General features: G+C 41.5%; 1 protein-coding gene across 3 annotated transcripts in view; it reads right to left on the bottom strand.

Moving 5' to 3' along the window:
- Window positions 1–7,184: 7,184 nt before the first annotated feature.
- atxn7l1 (ataxin 7-like 1) overlaps window positions 7,185–18,437 on the bottom strand; it is a 28,421-nt gene continuing 17,168 nt past the window's right edge. For all 3 annotated transcript variants that reach the window (XM_076722504.1, XM_076722503.1, XM_076722502.1), the window contains 7 exons: window positions 17,506–17,588; window positions 15,225–15,481; window positions 14,308–14,518; window positions 13,316–13,437; window positions 12,667–13,200; window positions 11,862–12,114; window positions 7,185–11,298 (listed from right to left, as the gene is read on the bottom strand). In XM_076722504.1, coding sequence (XP_076578619.1) covers window positions 11,281–11,298; window positions 11,862–12,114; window positions 12,667–13,200; window positions 13,316–13,437; window positions 14,308–14,518; window positions 15,225–15,481; window positions 17,506–17,588 — 1,478 coding nt within the window. In that variant the 3' untranslated portion in view covers window positions 7,185–11,280. The remainder of the gene's footprint in view (window positions 11,299–11,861; window positions 12,115–12,666; window positions 13,201–13,315; window positions 13,438–14,307; window positions 14,519–15,224; window positions 15,482–17,505; window positions 17,589–18,437) is intronic.

Below are 18,437 nucleotides of genomic sequence, written 5' to 3'. Positions count from 1 at the left end.
CGCAACCCTTTTGAGGACACGCAGCTCTCCACGAGAGTCCACGACGCAAACGCAAAATAAAACCGGGGTGGATACACCCTCCCAAAACACGGGACTTATAAAACTTAAAAATAGTTTATATCACCAATTAAATAAAATACATCCTCACTCGCCAGAGTGACAATTAGAGGACTCGAGTAAAAGTAATATTAAGAAATGTGTTTCCAAGAAAAAATGCCATGACATGTTAACGGACCATAGGATCACTATTTTCTCCAGAGGGCTCACATGTAGAGGTCCAAAATTTTCTCTAAAGAAGCACAGTTGAGAAGTGTATTATCTTTGTTTAGAAATATCATGAAACACAAGTTATCCTATTAAACTTGTTCAGCATCACCTCCTGCACTGTGCCAATGAGGATGAGAGCTAATGACCCTTCATTTGGATGGAGACCCACTGCTGTTATCGTAGGACCCCTGAATAAAACTTTGGCAGCTACTGATATAATAAATTGATCTTGTCACAATGCTGATTTCAATGTTTTTGTCTCACTTTTGAAACCCCATAAGCGTTAATGCAGCGTTTGAAAGGCCAATACAAGAAACACTGAGCCAATCAATGACTGACACCTTGCAGTTTATAGTGTTACGCTAATAAGGTTTACACTATGAACACACAACTCCTCTGCAAACAAATGTAGAAGCATCCATAACATATTTAAATGTTTCGTATTGCTTGGCAAGGAAAGGTAGTTTTAAATAAGTGTATTCTTAATTAAAAAAATGTGGCATTTACTGGCTAGCCGCTCTGCTAACGTAAAGAGTGGCTAACTCAATTTAGCGTTAGCAGAATTAGAGTTAGCTAGTGTCAAATAATTTCTGTCAAATAACGGTTTAGTCTTCCCTTCATAATAACTTTCCTTACGTTGAACTAGCGTATCAACAACCCAGGGAGCCAAACCATGAAGTTGACAAATGTTATTTCATATTCTAGCTGGGTAAAATAACAGATATGCAATAAATTCAACTTGGTGTCTTTTCTCATAAAAAGCTAGCTAGCTTAACTGAAACGGCTTAGCAACGGCTAGAAACAGCACAGCTGGGTTAGCTTGAGTTGTTCACTGAGAGGTGCAGCTCAGCTAATTTGTTTCAAGTTATAATTTTTCAAACTAGTAACTACAGTAACTGCTGATACAAAACTGCTTACATGGAAATGTAATGTCATGATAGCAAGTCCTTACCTTGTTTACAGACTTTTTTTTTTTTTTTTCAGGCCATCAGTTCTTATCAGCTGAAAGATCAAATTTGAATATGTGAAACACCTGTGACCATAACAACATAGCTGAATATAATTCATTATCTAAAGTAAACAAGCTCCAGAGCAACCAAGACATCAAGCTGCATTTAACTAGCTAATGTGTTTAACTAACTAACCTGTTTTCTGTGGAATGAATAATGGTTAATAATAGGGGAAACTGGCCCAAACACTTTACTTACAAGGTGATGATGTAGATGAGTTTCTGCAGGTGGGGGGTGATGGAGAGGTGATGAAAAGCAGAGATGGAGGGATATGATGTGACTTGATAAAAAGTTTTTCAACAAGGACAAAGGCGGAGTCAACTGATTGGACAAAAGGCTGTGGTCAAACAACAGCTTATAAAACTTTATTAGTGCATTAGTGTAAAGCTGTGTTACCACATGAACTACTGTTTAAATCATTACTGAAAGTTATGACACAAGTACTACAGATTTACTACTCATCAGGGTTTGGAATAGAGACACAACAGTATAATATGGCAGTTTCACAGGGATAATTTTACACAATGATCATACTTCAACAAGAGAAAGCATGTTGATCTCTGTCATGCATGGAGGCCCCCTCTACTTCTACTTCTACTTTGGAAGTGGTGTAACTGGGTATTTAAGTACAATCTCAAAGTATAATATTAGTCCTACAGTTAGGTAGAAGTAGTACAAGTAACTAATCTAGTATAATATACTGCAGTCTTGGTGCCCTGAAGCCAGAGGATCCAAACAAAAACCATATGACTGTCTGCAGGAATTCACAGATTTATTTTTTATTTTTTTTTTACCAGCTTTCACAAATCTTGCAGTACTTTTTACAGTGTGCATTAAGACTTATGGCGTTACCTGTTTGTTTTTCAGCAGGGTGTCCTCAGCTGCTGGCAGGACCATCAACGGGATCTTAGGTTAGCTGCTGTCAAACCGGCTGATTAGCTGACCTGCTAACTGATCTGAATGAGAAAACTGCAGCAGCCAAGTGGCGTAAAAATGCAAAATGTAAACAGTGAATATCCAAACTAAACTGCAACTGGTGGCCTACAGTTAGATATTGAAAGAGAGTATATAAGTGTAGTTAAAAGAGAAGTGTAAGGTAAGATGCAATCCCATTCTACCCAGAACATGATGACATTTTGATTTGGACTCATTGTGAACTGATGTGTAACACCTCTTGTAAAACATCTTATTTTGGCAACATCTTGAGCTATTCATAGCAATACTTCATTTAGCCACCACCACATTATGCAGCATTGGATAGATATCATATATGTGTACATTAGTACAAAAATGCGCTGCCTATGTTGAGTACATCCTACAAAATCTCAAATCAGTTCAAGAAAAACACTCAACTCATTGAATGCAAAGTGGGTAGAAAGTATGGTCAGTGGGGGGAATTTGAGAAGTTCTACAAGAGTTATAATCCCTGCCAGCTCTTTCCTTTAGGCTCATGAGAGCGCTCAACAAAAGGTGCCCACCACTATCGCCTATACACAATTAACTAAAGCACCAGCATTATTCCATTATCATAAGAATGCTGTTTGCAATGGGGGGAGAAACTCCTCGGCATTCATGGACGTCGCCGAATAGAGCCGAGAGCTTTTATCTTCTCAATTACATGCAGGCTGCATTTATCACACCACCTAGTGACATGTTTGGACACTTTTTGTGCATGAAGATAATTTACACTGTTGATTTAAATAGCCTGTTTATAATTTCAGCATGGGCTCCAAGTGGGCCTTGTCTGGAGGGACTGGTGAGGATTTGGGTATGACTTGATTCCAGTGGGGTCCACTTAGTAAAAGACAAACAAGATGAGCAGATTAGACTGAAACAGTCTTTTGTTTTTTCCCGATTAGGCTTTCCAACAGGAGCATTAGAGGAGTATTACGATTGACAAATTTGGAGAAGTTATGAAAATCCCCATTCAGCATAATCAGATTTGTGTTCAAGTTTCTTACCATTCGCAGAAAAGTCTATTTTCATTTGCAGACTTCCTTGGATGTGTGAGTATCTGACATCCTTGGATGTTGCATGGTTGCTGCTATGATTATGAATTCAGCAGACAACCTGTGCTGTAATTGTTCATCTCAGCAGGAGTATTGGAATAAATGAAGACTAAATAAGAGCGGTTCCTCTCTTTGACGTAGCATCATTTGCTCTGCATTGCATTTCTTCCTGAGTGCTTTTGATCTGATATGCGGCTGATGAGATTTGGGGTCGTGTTAGAGGTAACTGACCACAAGGTGTCAATGTTGTTGGGAATGTGTTTTTCTGTCTGTCATTTCAGTCCATTAATGTAAAAAGCGGCGAGGAAAGCAGTGGGTAGAAAATGCCTGCTGGATGTCATGCTCACATAAATCTAATTGGATGTAGCGATTTGTCTGGAGAGCAGTAATAGATGGCAGTCGTGCAATCTGTACGTGTAACTACAGCCACTGCTTCAGTGCTGTTTAATATGTTTGCCAAAGCGGGTTGTTAGACAGACTTTACACATGCATATAAATATTAGCAAAAAGGGTACAATACATACAGTATGTTTTAGGCTGAATCTTTCTGCTTTAAAGAAAAATGATGTTTGGAGATGGTGTGGGCATACGAGCGGCAAAGCAGTGCAGAGCAGTGATCATGAAAAAATAATGCAGCAGCTCCTTTTGTGGAAAAAAAGTCTCATAACTGTCAGCCTCAGATGCAAACGCTGGAGCAATCCGTGGGGCTGTACGCACGAAGGCGCCGATGACCGTGCAGCGTTGTGAGTTCGGGCCAGTCTCCTTTGCATTCACGCTTCCATGTGTATCTGAACTTTTCTTCCCTCCCTGCCGAATGAGATTCTGTTTCTTTCTGACCTTTGTCACGTACCATCTCCTCTCCTCAGCTGAGAGAATTACCGCTAAAATGGCTTTAAGCTCAATTGAACTACGGGACCTGAAGGACAGTTTGACTGTTCCTGTAGTATCAATCAGATAGCTTATAGTTTGCAGCCTGCTATTGACGTTGTTCACATGATCTCCAGCTTAAACACTCAGCAAGCAGAGAAAAACATCAACATCTGGGTTGGGGAGAGACTGTGATCATTATATCTATTTATTGAGCTTGTTCCAAGGTTTACTGAGTTGTCAGGATAAAACCTGGATCATGGACCAGTGGTTCTCAGCAAAGTTATCCACGTATCCCAGTAAAACTGCGTCACGAAAACCTCAAGATGCTGCTGCCATTAAGAAATTGTTTAGATGAAAGCTGATAAAGAATCAAAATAAGTGTGGTTGAGCTTTAAAGCAAATTTAATGGCGACATATGTAAAGAAGACTGAAGTTAAAAGGACTGAGGATTACAACAGAATCAGGATATACTGTGTGTCTGAACAGCAGGAAACCTGGTCAAATGTTTTAAAGTTAGACTGTGGTACTTTTCAAAGAAGAAAAAAAAAACAAATGAGCGAATAACAATTGTTCACTTAGACATAAAAAGTTGAATTTCTAAGCAATAAAACACAACTAGTATACACACAGAGCTTTTGCTGTTACAGCCTTACTTGGTCTGGTGTGACCACTAGCTTACTGATGCTAATGCTTACGAGTGATACTTTCAGTAGAAGGTTCTTTAATCAATATTAATAACTTTTTTTACTCTCTTGCAAAATGTTTTAACATTTACTATTATCCTATAATTCTTCTTGAGGGGCTGGGGGGACGCTAAATACTCTTGCTTTGGCATTTCTGAGAAGTATTTTGGCGCTAAAGTAGGGGTATGTGAGAACAGTGTTTTCCCATCTTTTTGTGGACAGCTGCAATCTCATCTTGTTTTTCTTTATAACTCAGTCTCTAGTCACCACTCTCTGGGGGTCTACAGTCACATCTGACTCAGACGTGAGGGCAAATTAGCTGCTCTCCGCAACAGTGGCAAGAAGCACTTGCAAGGGCTGAACAGAAGACAATTCGCAGTCATCACAGTTTGCGAAAAAAAAAAAAAAGAGCAAAGACATAAATACTGCCAGGTATGTTTGGTGATATAAAATAATGTTATTAGAAGACATTATTTCTTACTTCACTGTATATGTTTGTGGTTTATTGTACAATAGCTGATTAGCCTTGCAGGGATGATGATGCAGAGGTAAATGCTGTGCTCCCTTTATGAGTTGATCTAATGAGCATTAAACAGCAGACGGGAAATGAAGCCTCTTAATAAGGCCTGAGTTATCATTTTTCAAGATCAAAAGTAGCCTCCGTTTTAAGTTTGATGTTAAATGTAATTGATTTTTCCTTTGGTCTATTAGTTAAGAATGATCTACCAAAAGATGCAAATTGCTGTCTTCAGGTTTTTGATCACGAAAAGATGCAGCAAAAATAAATAAATAAAATAAATAAAAATAAATTGGTTAACAAATTGATTGTGCACTTCCTGAGAAGAAGGCCATTTTTTTGGCCATAACTTCAGCCTGTAAATGACGACAAAAAGAAGGAATATGTTGCTAAAGTTGGTAGAATCAGAAGGAAAAAAAAACATTATTTACATTATCTTGAATTTTCATAAAGCTGCACAGGTAAGGATGAGTCAACATGCACAGGAGAGCAAATGTCTGATGACTGATTCCTTCCTCAGGCCAGGTGAGGATATTGCTGAATGACCAGCGCGAGCAGAGATGTCGTCTCAGGAGCCCGCTTTCCACTGTAAACAGTAACAACATAAAATCAGTGCTATAAAGAGAGAAGGGCAGTAAAATGGCTCCACAGAACAATCTGACTTAATGTTTTATCATCGCTTCCCATTTTATCTATCTTCCAGCACACCAGATGGATATTATCAAAGGTAATATTGTCTATGTCGAAGCTGCATCGTGAAGGAATCATAAATTCTCTCACCATCTTCCTTGGAGGTCAAAGGTCAATGACAGCTCCATCACCAATGAGGTCTGGTCTGGGATTCAACGTCATGTTCCGAGATGTTAAATGTGTGCAGAGACGGGGGTCTGAGCCCACGTTCTGTGATTAAAAAGACTGTATTTCTAACTCATAAGGAGTGCTAAATGGATGATAAAGGAGTGAATAAAAAATTAGCTTAGCTCCTACAACGGGAACCAAGAGAGACTCCCAAAAGATCACTTGTTATGCACTTAATTATGTGCCCCACAAAATTACTTCTTCCATTACATTTCCCCGACAACATACAGTGTGTGATCCGCTGCTTGCTGAACTATAGTGTTACCAGCCTTAAGAGCTGGACCTTCACCTGGCAAGTCCCCCTGCCATAGAGGCGTGGTTAGATTCCACTGAAATTTTAATTCTAATTCAGAACTGTATGCTGTATTTGTTGTCCAGCACTACTTGACATTGCTAAGCAGAGACGGAAAGCCTCGAGTGATGCTGCAGTTTCATTTTAATCAGCGACGGACTGAACGTGAAACACGACTCAAATGTTGGCTGCAGCTTTGCAAGGCTGCTCGTAGATCACAGTGATTGCTTTGAGCTAAACGCTAACGTAAGAATGCTAACACGCTTATGTTTTTTACAGGGATACCATGTTCACCATCTGTTTAGCATGTTAGCATGTTTACATTTGCTGCTCAGCACTAAATGCTAATGCGATAGCACTCATTTTTAAAGGTGTACGGCCACTTCACAAATTGAAATTTTAGCCCGATGATCATCAAGGTCATTAGGATTGATCCTTGAAAATTATTGCAATCTTTCCAATAGAGACGAAAACCCCAAAATGTTAAGCTGCTGGTGGCACTAGGAGGAAAAGGTCATGAGATCACCACAGTCAGGAGGCCTGGATGCAGGACACTACGGGAGTAATCCTGACAATCAAACTCGACAAAACAACTACTCTCAGGCTTTGGCTTGGGAAGCAGACAGGGCTCAGCACACTTCAGTGTTTTCAATGATAAAAATGACAATTACAGATGCATTTGGCAAAATGCAAGCACAAAAGATATAATTGAAGCTCCTTTGTGAAACACTGACAGCCACAGAATACTTCTCCAGCAACACAAAAATATCATGTGAGAACACCCGACAGATCGTTGCAATAGTGACAAGTCAAATGTACAAAACAAACAGTCATCATCAGCGGGACTTTCCTTCTAACTTAAGAGCTGCATCTCCGATTTACAAATAACACAACATCCACTTTCAATCATTTAATAAAAGCTTGGATATAAGAGATTTTTTTGCTTTCTTTTTTCTTTTTCTACAGCAAGTGTTCAGTTGTTTTGATGGGAAATCCATTTTCTGATCAAACTGTGGTGAGACTGAATAAGCCCACAACTCTTTCAAGGCATTTTTCAGACATTCAACTATCACCAACAGCTTGGATCAGATACAACAAACAACAACAGTGCGCTGGTTTAAGGGCCAACTCACCACGAATATACTCTTCATCTTCTTTTACTGTAGTTGCCAGAAACACATTTACAAATATATATAGAATTTTTTTTTATATCTCAAATATTTATATAAATAGAAGTTGATTAAAGATCTGGGCATTATGACAAAGTGCAAAAAAAGGAAGAGGAAGGGTTGGAAAAATAAAAATGTTAATACCTCCATAAAATTCAACAGCAAATAATATAGAACTGCTCTGAAATCAACATCCATGAGCCTTTGTCTTAATTTAAGCTGCAACAGACTGGAAATTTCCATTACTATAAACACTAAGTCAGGGTGGCATTTCCCAAAAACATCTTAGCACTATGACTGCCATCTTCGATCTGTTGATACACGTGAGAAGAGCAGGGAAGAAAAAGTCTTGCATGAACACATATCCCCACCTCATTTTCAGTCATTAAACCAATAGAAAATATCTACATAATAGTACATCTGTTGGTATGCTGCGTTAAACGGAGGAAAAGAGAAAAGGTTTGTTTTGTAGCTGTTGGCGTGTTACCCAGTTAACTGATAAAGCACGTGTATCTACAGGAAAATAAAGACCACCGAGCTGGTATCAAAAAACTGATCTCAGAGCTATTAGACCATCTCACGCACTGATGAATAAAGTGTCATCATGGGAAGCACTTGGGGAAAAGCACAACACAAATACGACTGATTATGTACAATTCATTCATCATTAGTGCTTAGATGCTTTTGCGACAAAAGAATAAAAATAATAAGAGGAAAAAAAAAAAAATTCTCGATGCCATTTCCACTGAAGCAGATGACAAGTACCAGGTGGGAGTGTCGCTCACAGCTTCGCTCTGCCATCAAACAAATCAAAATGCTTTCAGTTACTTTAGCTTCATCAGCGACGCGAGATGACGAGACACGGTACTTTTCAGACATTTTGAAGGCTTGCACCATTTGTTTTTTGCACATTATGACGTCCACGATACCAATTTTTAAGTAAGGAAATCACCTCGCATTTCATGAATTTAACATTTGTCTTGCGCCGACACAACATGGTATCAGTTATATCAGTTAACTCCAATCATGTGACATGTATCACTCTGGAGGTTGTCCCATACAAAATACACTTGCAGGCTTTAATCAGGATTTTTCCCTCTAAACCTAAGCGCAGTCTCTTCAATGAGGGCTTGTTTTGGACACCTGATGCTGTGTGTGTGCATCTTGCAGACATTACAGGCTCACAGGAATGGCTATGCTGCATTTTCAGTGCAGTGAACTACTTGAGCCATCAGAGAAGAACTGAGAGCATGAAGTGAAGGCATTTTGACCTGACTTTGATTTCACATTTACAACGACCAATTCTAATCGCACTGAGTCTAGACCAATCGGCCTGGGAAGATAAAAACAGCTTAAGAATGTAGCTCTAGTCTTGAACATTGGAAGAAGTATGAAAAAGGGTGGAACCACAGGCAAACAGGAAGGTAGGGCCCTTTATATGAAAATACTAACCAGGGCCTGGTTTCACAAACATCAACCTGCGTTCATTAGCCTGAGCCAAACCAAAGAAACACTGGTATTGAAACATGACAGTCAACAGACATTCTGAACGATCACCTCTTCAGTTTGACGACATCTGAAGTCTTGACAAAGTGGTGAATGAGATTTAAGTGCTGAGGTCAAGTGATGGCACGAGCCATTGACAAAGCAACTGAGACGACTCCATCTGCTGATGAGGGCTGTGGCTCTGACTCAATTGCAAACTACATACTAACTCCGTACAGGTTTTGAGTGCGTGTGTGTTCACACTGGAAAAGTGTGACTCAAAGTGGACTGAACAAAGCCAGCAGGCATACTGAAAGCAAAAACAAGCTGCTCATTGCTGCAAAAAAACCTACAGAATTTGCGGGCAATGACGAGACAGCTGCAGAATGAAAGAAAATGCTTGCTTTGTGAAGTTGGATTGCCAGTAGCTTCATAAAGTTGCAGTTTGATTGCAACGACAGACTGGCATTTGTGCGGCCATATATTGTATCACTTCCTGTTTGATGGAAACTATTAACTTCACTCGTTTGAAACACGCTGCTGGCACCAAATTCGAGTATACGTCAATGAGGATTAGCAAATGATCACTTTGTGTTTGAGTTAAGATATTTTTTCAGGTCACATAATCAGCCAGACTTAACTAGAAGTAATTATTGGGACTAAAATAATGTCATTTTTAGAGTTGACCACAGGCTGCTGTTCAAATGGAAATGACATACGCAGCAGCCACAGTCCAAGTTCACATTTGGCTGCTTGAGTATCAATTAGAATACATTTAAAAACTTGCTAATGAACACAATCTTGAAAGATTTGGGAAACCAGGCCAATCTCATCAATATCATTAAACACAGACCAAGTTGGAGGGCAACAACACTCTCTCGCTGTAGCAAAGGAAAAGGGGAAATTATTAATAAATACAAAAATAATAACAGATATGTACACATTTTCAACAATATGAACTCCTCATAATACTTTCAACATTTCTTCAAAATGCCATAGAAATTATTTTTTTGCTCAAAAAGTCTCTGTAGCTCAAACCTCGACGGTCAGTTAGAAAATCATTTAAGAACGATAAATTATTATACAAAAAGGAAAAAAAAATAATAAAGAGATCCAACACCATAGTAATAATTCCTTTTTGGATGCAAGTCCTGACAAACAGAAGGGAGTTTGTGTTTCTTGCAACATTTAAAAGCACAACGAAGAAGAAAACAATCTGAAATCGGTTATCTTCCTATGCTGAAACACAATGCATTGACGCGGCGTCGTTGGTAACACACTTTTTTTTCCCCCTTCCCTCGTGTGAACGGGTCCTCGTGTGGCACTGCTGGAGTCAGTGAAGAGGGAAGCAACGGAAAGCGAGGGCAGTAAGTGCACTTTGAACACGGGCATGCTGGGATGGAGGAGACGAGAGGAAAAAAGTTGTAAAGATGTGGACAGAAGTTGTTTGATATGAAGAAAGATGGACAGGAATATAGAAAAAGGATGAGGCTGAAAGAGGAGAAAAAGCTGGATAAAACCCAACTACAGCTGCTGTTGTCTCTTCCATCTTTGAGGAAAAGCTGAAATCAAGAGAAAGGGGAGGAAAAAGGGGGTAATGGAGGGTGGAACAGCTGAAGGCTGAGTCCTACAGTAGTCGTGTCAGTAGGTCCTTCAACCATCTAACTCCCAGAAACAATCACTCTTCCCCTGTCAGCTGACCCCACACAGCAACCAGGAAACAACAGAAACTCTGGTTGGTAACAAAAACTTGTCTCCCCAAAAGCTGTACAGAGGCGGTTTTATTAACTGCCTTTGAGGCAAATTCCCTTTTCAGAGGGCGAGTTTTTGGATTCCACCGCCTTGTTCCGAACAGGCACGCGAGCACAGTGATGCACGGCAGCTTTCCACCAAAAGGCTCCATGATTCGAGGTGGAGGGTCGGAAATGACTGCCAGCCAACTGTGTGGGCTCCAGAGTCACAGCGGGTGGAACTGAGCGGTCATTGGGTAAATAGGGGTGACATCGGCGAGACGAAGCCGCCTGATTGGTGCCGTCAGTGGAAGAGTGGTGAGGTCAAAGGTCACAAACGGTGGTGGCCTGCACAGCTGCCCAACATTCAGTCTGTGAAACTGGTTTCTGTCAGTGATGTAACTTGGCCTGTAGGGAGAGGGAGACAGAGGCTTGTTCATTTTACTTTATTATGGATTCAATAATGAGTTTTTTTTAATGTTTGTAAAGCAACTTCTAACACTTTTGAAAAAGACAGACACATTTTAATTTTTAATTTGAACAAAGCTCGATTGTTTTCAGAGAGAAACTGCACTCATGCATGTGAATTCGCTTGTTCATAGCAGTGATTTATTATTTCATGTTGTGTTTAACTTTACCTTTTTGTTTCAGGTTTCAGGTACACATTTTCTTTTTTTCAGGTTTTCTTAAAGAACTGACAATAATACAGAATTCCAGCTTGTACATTTCTTTTGTAGTGCTGTGATTTTAGCATTACATCGGTTATGACCTTATTAACCTTGCCATCCATGGATGCTGCTAGTATGGCTAGGTCATAGCTAGGTCACGGCTAGGTCAGGCAATTCCACCATCTCCATACCAACTGGGCAAACTCCAGAGCTTATGAGCTCATTAGATGTTTAAAAACTCAATGGAGCACACCATATCATACACATCGATATCCCCAGAGACTGCCTGTATGTAACACCAACCTGTCTCGGGGACTCGGGCCCCGAAGCCAGTATTCCTCCACTGTCGCTCCCATTCCCAAAGAGGCTCTCCAACCCGCCCGGCCTGCTCAGCTTGCTGCCCTTCGCTCTGTAGGAGCTGGGACTCCTCCTCTTCCTCCCCTCTGCTCCACCCCCATAAGCCAAGGGTCCAGAGGGGGGAGCCAGGGGCTGGTGGGGGGCAGAGAGAGGCTCCCGGTTGGGCGAGTACGATATACTGGTTGTGCCAAGTTCACGACTGGAGCAGACCAGAAGAGGAGGGAAAATTGCCATTAATGATATACAAAGAGCTCCAGTTGAACTATCATTGGACAGTAGGATCTATTTGAAATGGTGTAAAATCGTCTGAGCAGATTTTACAGTGCTGTGTATTTTAGAGGAAAGCCAAACACCTGTCATCATCGCCTCTGCACTGCTGGCACTGTCCTCTCTATTTACACACTGCTCTACTTTTAATAAATCACCCTCTCATGTGTTTCTCTACGCACGATGTCGTGCTGAGCTGAGCCTGCATTGTGTTTGCAGCCCTGGCGACGGTCAAAATTTCCTTTGTTAGCCTGATAAAGACAGTAGCATTTAATCTGAGGGCACATTTAGCCAACGCTTTTGTTTCAAGGGACTTCTAGTGAGTGAACAGATCCTCCCCAGCACCTCCTCAAGAACACAAACTTCAGAGAAAACTGTCACCTTCTGGAAAACAGTGAATCTTTAATCGTCATATTCAATCCCTCATACATAGATCAAAATCAAAGCACAAGTTTCTGTACATTTGAAAAAGCCCTACACCCACCTGTTGTGTGAGTTGTGGCTTTGAGACCCGTCGGCTCTGGACAGCCAGTCCTCTCCACCGCTCCAAAGCCCGCTTCCCCCATGTCCAAGTCCCATTTTCCTGGCAGGGGTTGCTGCTGTCCCCCCTGAACCTTGTAATGTTGGATGATAGCTGCTGCCGTTCCTCTTGTGATTATCCACAGTCGAAAACAAGGAAGAAGAAAAGGATGAGGAGGAGGAGGAGGAGTAGGAAGAGTTTTTTCTCTTCTTATATCCCACTACTGAGTCCTCCATGTCTTTGGATGGGCGACTGGCTTTATGCGTGCCGTTACGGGCTTTACCCAGTGCAGAAACTGGGGCGACGAGCTGTGCAGCGTCTCGAATGCTGAACACCCCGGCCATGGATGCGGACTGAGGAAATGTGGCAGTGTAGGAGAGGGAGTTGGAGGGGGAGGAGAGGAGAGGAGAAGCGACAGAGGTGGGAGAGGGAGTCTGTTGTGAAGTGACGGGGGAGGTACCAGAGGAGGAGACGCTCTCAGAGGCCAGAGGCACCTTCCTGAAACAGGAAGAAGATCTTTAAAATGAGAAATGCACCAACAGAAACAGCTGACTGAACACAGAGGACTTAAACTTAAGCACTAATCAATAAGTTGGATTTCATGCACACTCACCTCCACATTTGTGCGTTAAGGTGTTTCTCCACCATGTTCTGGAGCGCCAGCCTCATCCTGTCCCATCGCCTGTCGAACACATAGTGGCCCCGTCCCATGAGCCTGCTGCTGAATACGCAACACTGAAGAGTGAAGGAAGAGGGAGGGAAGTAAGGTGAGGCAAGAAAGATGGTGAGAAAACGGTGAAGAGGAGAATGCAGATGAGACAGATGTACACAGAGTGGTAAAGGAGAAAAAGATTCAGAGGAAAACAAAAAAGTGAGTGAAAGAAAGAAAGAGGGAGGAAGTGAGGTGGGTAGACAGAGTCGGATGTGGAGAGAAAGAGGCATCAAATGACAGAAAGATGAGACAGATGTAAAAGAGCGGATGGCCATGAGACAGCAGAGAGGAGACGAAAAAATACTTAATTAACACTGACTGATATGAAAGATGATCTAACACAGGCGAAACTAAAATATAGTCGAGAACTTAACGAGTTCAGACATCTTTAAAAAAAAAAAAAAAACCCGGCTGTCTTTTAAGCTAGGACAATACTACCACATCAATGCCTCTTTTTGGTTTCGAACAGATGACTGGACTATCCGTCTTGTGAGAGGAGGCAGCTTACAACTTTTGACAGTGGTTTAATGATAATATACAGTGTGATGTAGAATCGAATTGGGACAGGAAATGAGTCATGTGTCCTTCCTGCGATCACCTTTTTTGGTCTCGACCCAGATTCTAAACAACAACAATTTAGCTATCAATTCTATGTTTTCAGATAGACGGTATAATAACGCACTGAAGCCGCTTTTTAAACTGCTCAATGGACATACTGACATCAAAACTGCACACAACCGTCAATAAGAGCTACACCTGAGTCTGAACACTGACAATAATAATTGCTCTAAATGGCATAAATGTAGACCCTGAAGGGTGAGAATGGGAAATATTGCCTCAAGACTATGGACTATAAAATGTCTCAGCGCAGCATTAGAAGTGATTGTATTTACCCCTAAAGGCTGTGGGTGGTAACTTGAGCAGTGAAAGGCAGGTCTGTCAGTGTCCTCTGGAGTCTCTGCGTCTCCCTCATCACTAGAAAGTCGACCGCTGTCTCCTGCTGCCGTCACCCAACTGTGGGGGGGCGGCTCTGGGTTAGGGGCCGAGGCAGGGGCTGGCGCTGGGGGCAGAGGACTGGAAGTGCCGGCGGTGGAGCCCGGAGCCCTGGAGTGGACATGGTAAAAATAAAGAAGGGTGAATAAAAGTAAAATAAAGTAATGGTGGAGTAGGAGAATGAGAAGCAGTGAAAAAAGAAGAAGGGAAGAGAGCAGGTTTGAAGAACGGAGTGGAGAAGGGAGGAGATGGGAGAAACCAGACGACAGAATGAAAGAAAGGTCGGAGCAGATAAACTCAAAAGCATATGTCATATCTACACCAACATGTCTGCTACAGTGACCAAACCCCCAATCCCTCACTTCAAACAAGGGATCACAGTCTAAACAGAAAGATGAAATGAGAAACACTTTCACAACAGAAGACTTGACATTCTTTTCCACCTGTTTCTCTGATCTTACACTCTTGTTTACGGCACCCCCTGGTGGACAAATGTGATCAGACAAGGACTTTCCATGCATCTGTGTGGGCCCAGTGCTATCAAACACCATGTGTGATGTGAAAAAGCTCATCTTTAAGTAAAAGTGAAGATACATTTCTGAAAAATGACACATAAAAGTAACTACTTACTAAACTACAAAAATAAGTCTCAAATCACTGGGTATATTGTGTACAAAAGCATCGAAAATAAGTAAATGTAATTATCTTTATGAGTACAGAATAAACTTGAAAACTTCAATTGAGTGCACCTACTGAAATCACCTACTGAAATTTATACTTTTGCTCTGTGTGTGTGTGTGTGAGTGAACTGTCCTACCTGGGTATGTGTGCATTTGCCAGCCGTAGCTTCAGCGTGGACAGGGGTCGTCCATTTGGGCAGTGAGGCTTGCTGGGACTTGCGGTCTCTTGTGACGTGACACTCTGGCTGCTTCCTTCCTTCCCTCCCGGCGTTCCGTCCTTGTCTTTCTCCTTCTCCTTCACCCCCTCCTTCGGCCGCCCCTTGTGTTCCGCCAGGAGGATGTCGAAATGTTTCCTTCGGCCGGGGACGGCTCGGCGGTGGGTTAAGGAGTGAGTCTGTAGCAGCCAAAAAAACGGAAAAAGGTTAATAGCAATCTCATACTTGTCCTTTTGTGAGCTAATAAGCACGAAGCACCAAGAGGTATTAGCTTATTTCCAGAGAGACTTTGTTAATGAAAGTATTGATCTGTGAAGAATTCAGCGTACCATACTTCAGCAGGGATAATGGTTGCACTCACAGGGGCTTGAATCATGGCTCTCTGGCATCAGGAAAGTTTCCATAATCGCTGCACCATGCTGCTGCCCATGTCACACCAGACTAACACGGGCAAATATTGTCAGTGCATGGTGAGCTTGTCTACCCTTCCAACTACTCTGGAAGGTAACCAGCCATCAAACATTTGGTTTTCAAACAGTCCAAAGAGAAGGAAAAACGTTTCCTGTACTTTCCAGTGCGGTCAGAGAGTAGGGGCCTCTTCAAATGCTTTAAGGCCTGGAAGGTGCAACTTTTATATGCATCAATATCCTGACTGCTGAATAACAATATGATAAATCAATTTAAAGGGGCACTTCAACTTTACTTAAGGTTCAGTTTACTACTACTCAGCCTGTGTGTTAGGAGTTGTATGTTAAAACAAGATCATCTTGATCTGATGTCACAGAGTTTGGGCTTTCAGACACATTTATAACAGAAAAAGTGAGTTAGAAATTGAAGGTGTGGAGTCTGAAAGATGTGGCTGTTTACCAAGCTGTATCCAATGAAAGACCCTATTCAAATACAATTAGGAAATGGTAGGAATCCAGGCTTTCTGAAGCCTTTCCCATGGCCCTGTTCCCCAATAATGATCAATCTTTGAAGTTGAGGACATTTTCAAAGAGTGTTTCTACACGCACTCTTGAATTTTTACATGCGTTTCCCAAACCAGCACTTAAGAACAAGTGCTCTCCAGAGGAGGCTGAATTTCCTTTTTCAAAGGTTTTTTTTTGGACATTTTTAGGCTTTATTATAACAGTGGAGGGATGACAAGAAATGAGGAAGAGAGAGATGCACCAAAGGCCAGTCAGACATGAACTTCGCATGTTGTGGTTCACAGTTGCAGCTCAACCCCTGAGTCATGGCAGGCAAAACAGAACACCAGGAAAGAGGCTTTTCAGCCTGAAGAGATTAATATGTAAGCAAAGAAGGAAAGGAGAGGCATCATAAAATGGAAGAACAATTGTGCAAATCAATTTTTCAATGAATGTTATTTTATGTGTGTTTTAGTTTCTCATTTAAAAATCTTAAAGCTTAACGATAAACATCACTTAATAGAGAGTATCAGTGGTCATGAAACCTGTGAAATGTATTTTATGCTTCCTCCTGCAGGTTCAGGAGCTTCTTAAGACGCTCTTAGCCTCCTGTGAGGCAGCAGGACATACTGAGAGCATCTTCAGTGACAAATGCTTTTGGGAAAACGCCTCTGAAGCTTAAGAAGGTTCACAAGCTGGATTTTACAATGATCGAGACCTTCGGACGCTTTTGGGAAGCAGGGCTCAGGTCCCTCTCTTCAAATCGCTGTTCTCATTGGGACTACTAGTATAAATAAGACATTCTCCCCCAACCACTCTGAAAAAAACATCAACATGCTAGCCTGATACATGTTTAATTACTTAATAACCAGTTTGAAGTGATTAGTAAAGCTTGCTAGAGGTAATTAAAGGGCAGTAAAATTGAGTTTTACTGCTGAAAGATGTTGAAGCCTTATCCGACATCTATAATTACCTCATCAAGGGAAGTGTAGGCCCTATAATGCCTCAGCACTGCTACCGAGTATGAGCTGAGAAATGGGAAGTGCAGACGTATCACTGAGGCAGGCAGGGCGGCAGACAGGGTCATAGCTGTGGTTGGAATCCTACAGTTGTGATGTCAGCGCACCCTTGAATATTATTACTCTCATAAACAAACAGAGCTGCTTTCCTGGTCAGACGGCCTCAGGCAGGAAGCAGGAAGGAGGGTCAGAAACTATCATTGTCTCCAACCAAATTACACACAGGTGGAGAGCGCTGGCGTGTTAGTGCGTTAGAGCGTCCATTTGTGTTACCTTGCAGGTGAGAGATCGCGTGCAGGGTCGCTTAGTCTCGGGGTCCTGGACTCCACAGTGCTTATTGGGATCAAACACTCGACCTGGAAAAAAACAAACACAGACGCACACACACAAAGACACACACACATCAGACTGGTACTAAGGGCCATCATTTAGTTTTTTCATCCTTCTCTACTTCAAGTTTCAAATCACATTTGCTGGAAGCCTTCCAGTATCACAAGTGCACATTATTAATTTGTCTCTTTTGAGACAGCAGTTCACTCACTGACATTTGTCTATTCACATATTCCTTTTTTCATTCAATCGCTCGGCTGTGGTCTAAGGCTACTGCTGTCTAACTGTACTATTCTGTATGACATTATTAGCTATCCTTCCAATTTCAAACAGATAAACTGTACAGATCCCACAAGCTGTGACAAATCACTCCTGACAGGACGTACTGGCAGGCTGACAAGAGTCAACTGTCAGTGGCAGCCCAGGAAACTCTCTCCTGCTTTAATGAGGGGAGAATGCACTTGGTGATAAAATGTAAGCCTTAACTTTGAAGACTGTGGCAGTTTGCTGCCAAAATCTCTGATGTTTACTGTAAAGAGCTCTTCTTATGTCATAATGTTTTATGTTATGTTTGATGAAAATCCTCAGGTGTTGGGAGCAGACTTAAGCTGGAACATTCTCACAATGTATTTTCTCAATTAGTTATTTACAATGAGTATTAGGATTCTACAAGAACACAATATTTTTGTTGCCAAAGTTGGAAAAGTTTGGGCAATTCTGATCAAACCGCATCCACACAGCCCTGAAGAAGCAGATTAGCTGAGCGTGAAACGCCTGACAATGCTTTTTAAGATTAATTGTTCTTTATTCTGTGATGAATATTCAATGTTATAAACAATTCTTTCAGGGGCTTTAAGGGTTCATTCACCAGTTTT

This window comes from Chaetodon auriga, chromosome 22, assembly GCF_051107435.1.
Source record: "Chaetodon auriga isolate fChaAug3 chromosome 22, fChaAug3.hap1, whole genome shotgun sequence".
In the NCBI taxonomy this organism is placed as follows: domain Eukaryota; kingdom Metazoa; phylum Chordata; class Actinopteri; order Chaetodontiformes; family Chaetodontidae; genus Chaetodon; species Chaetodon auriga.
This window is presented reverse-complemented; position numbering and strand designations above follow the sequence as displayed.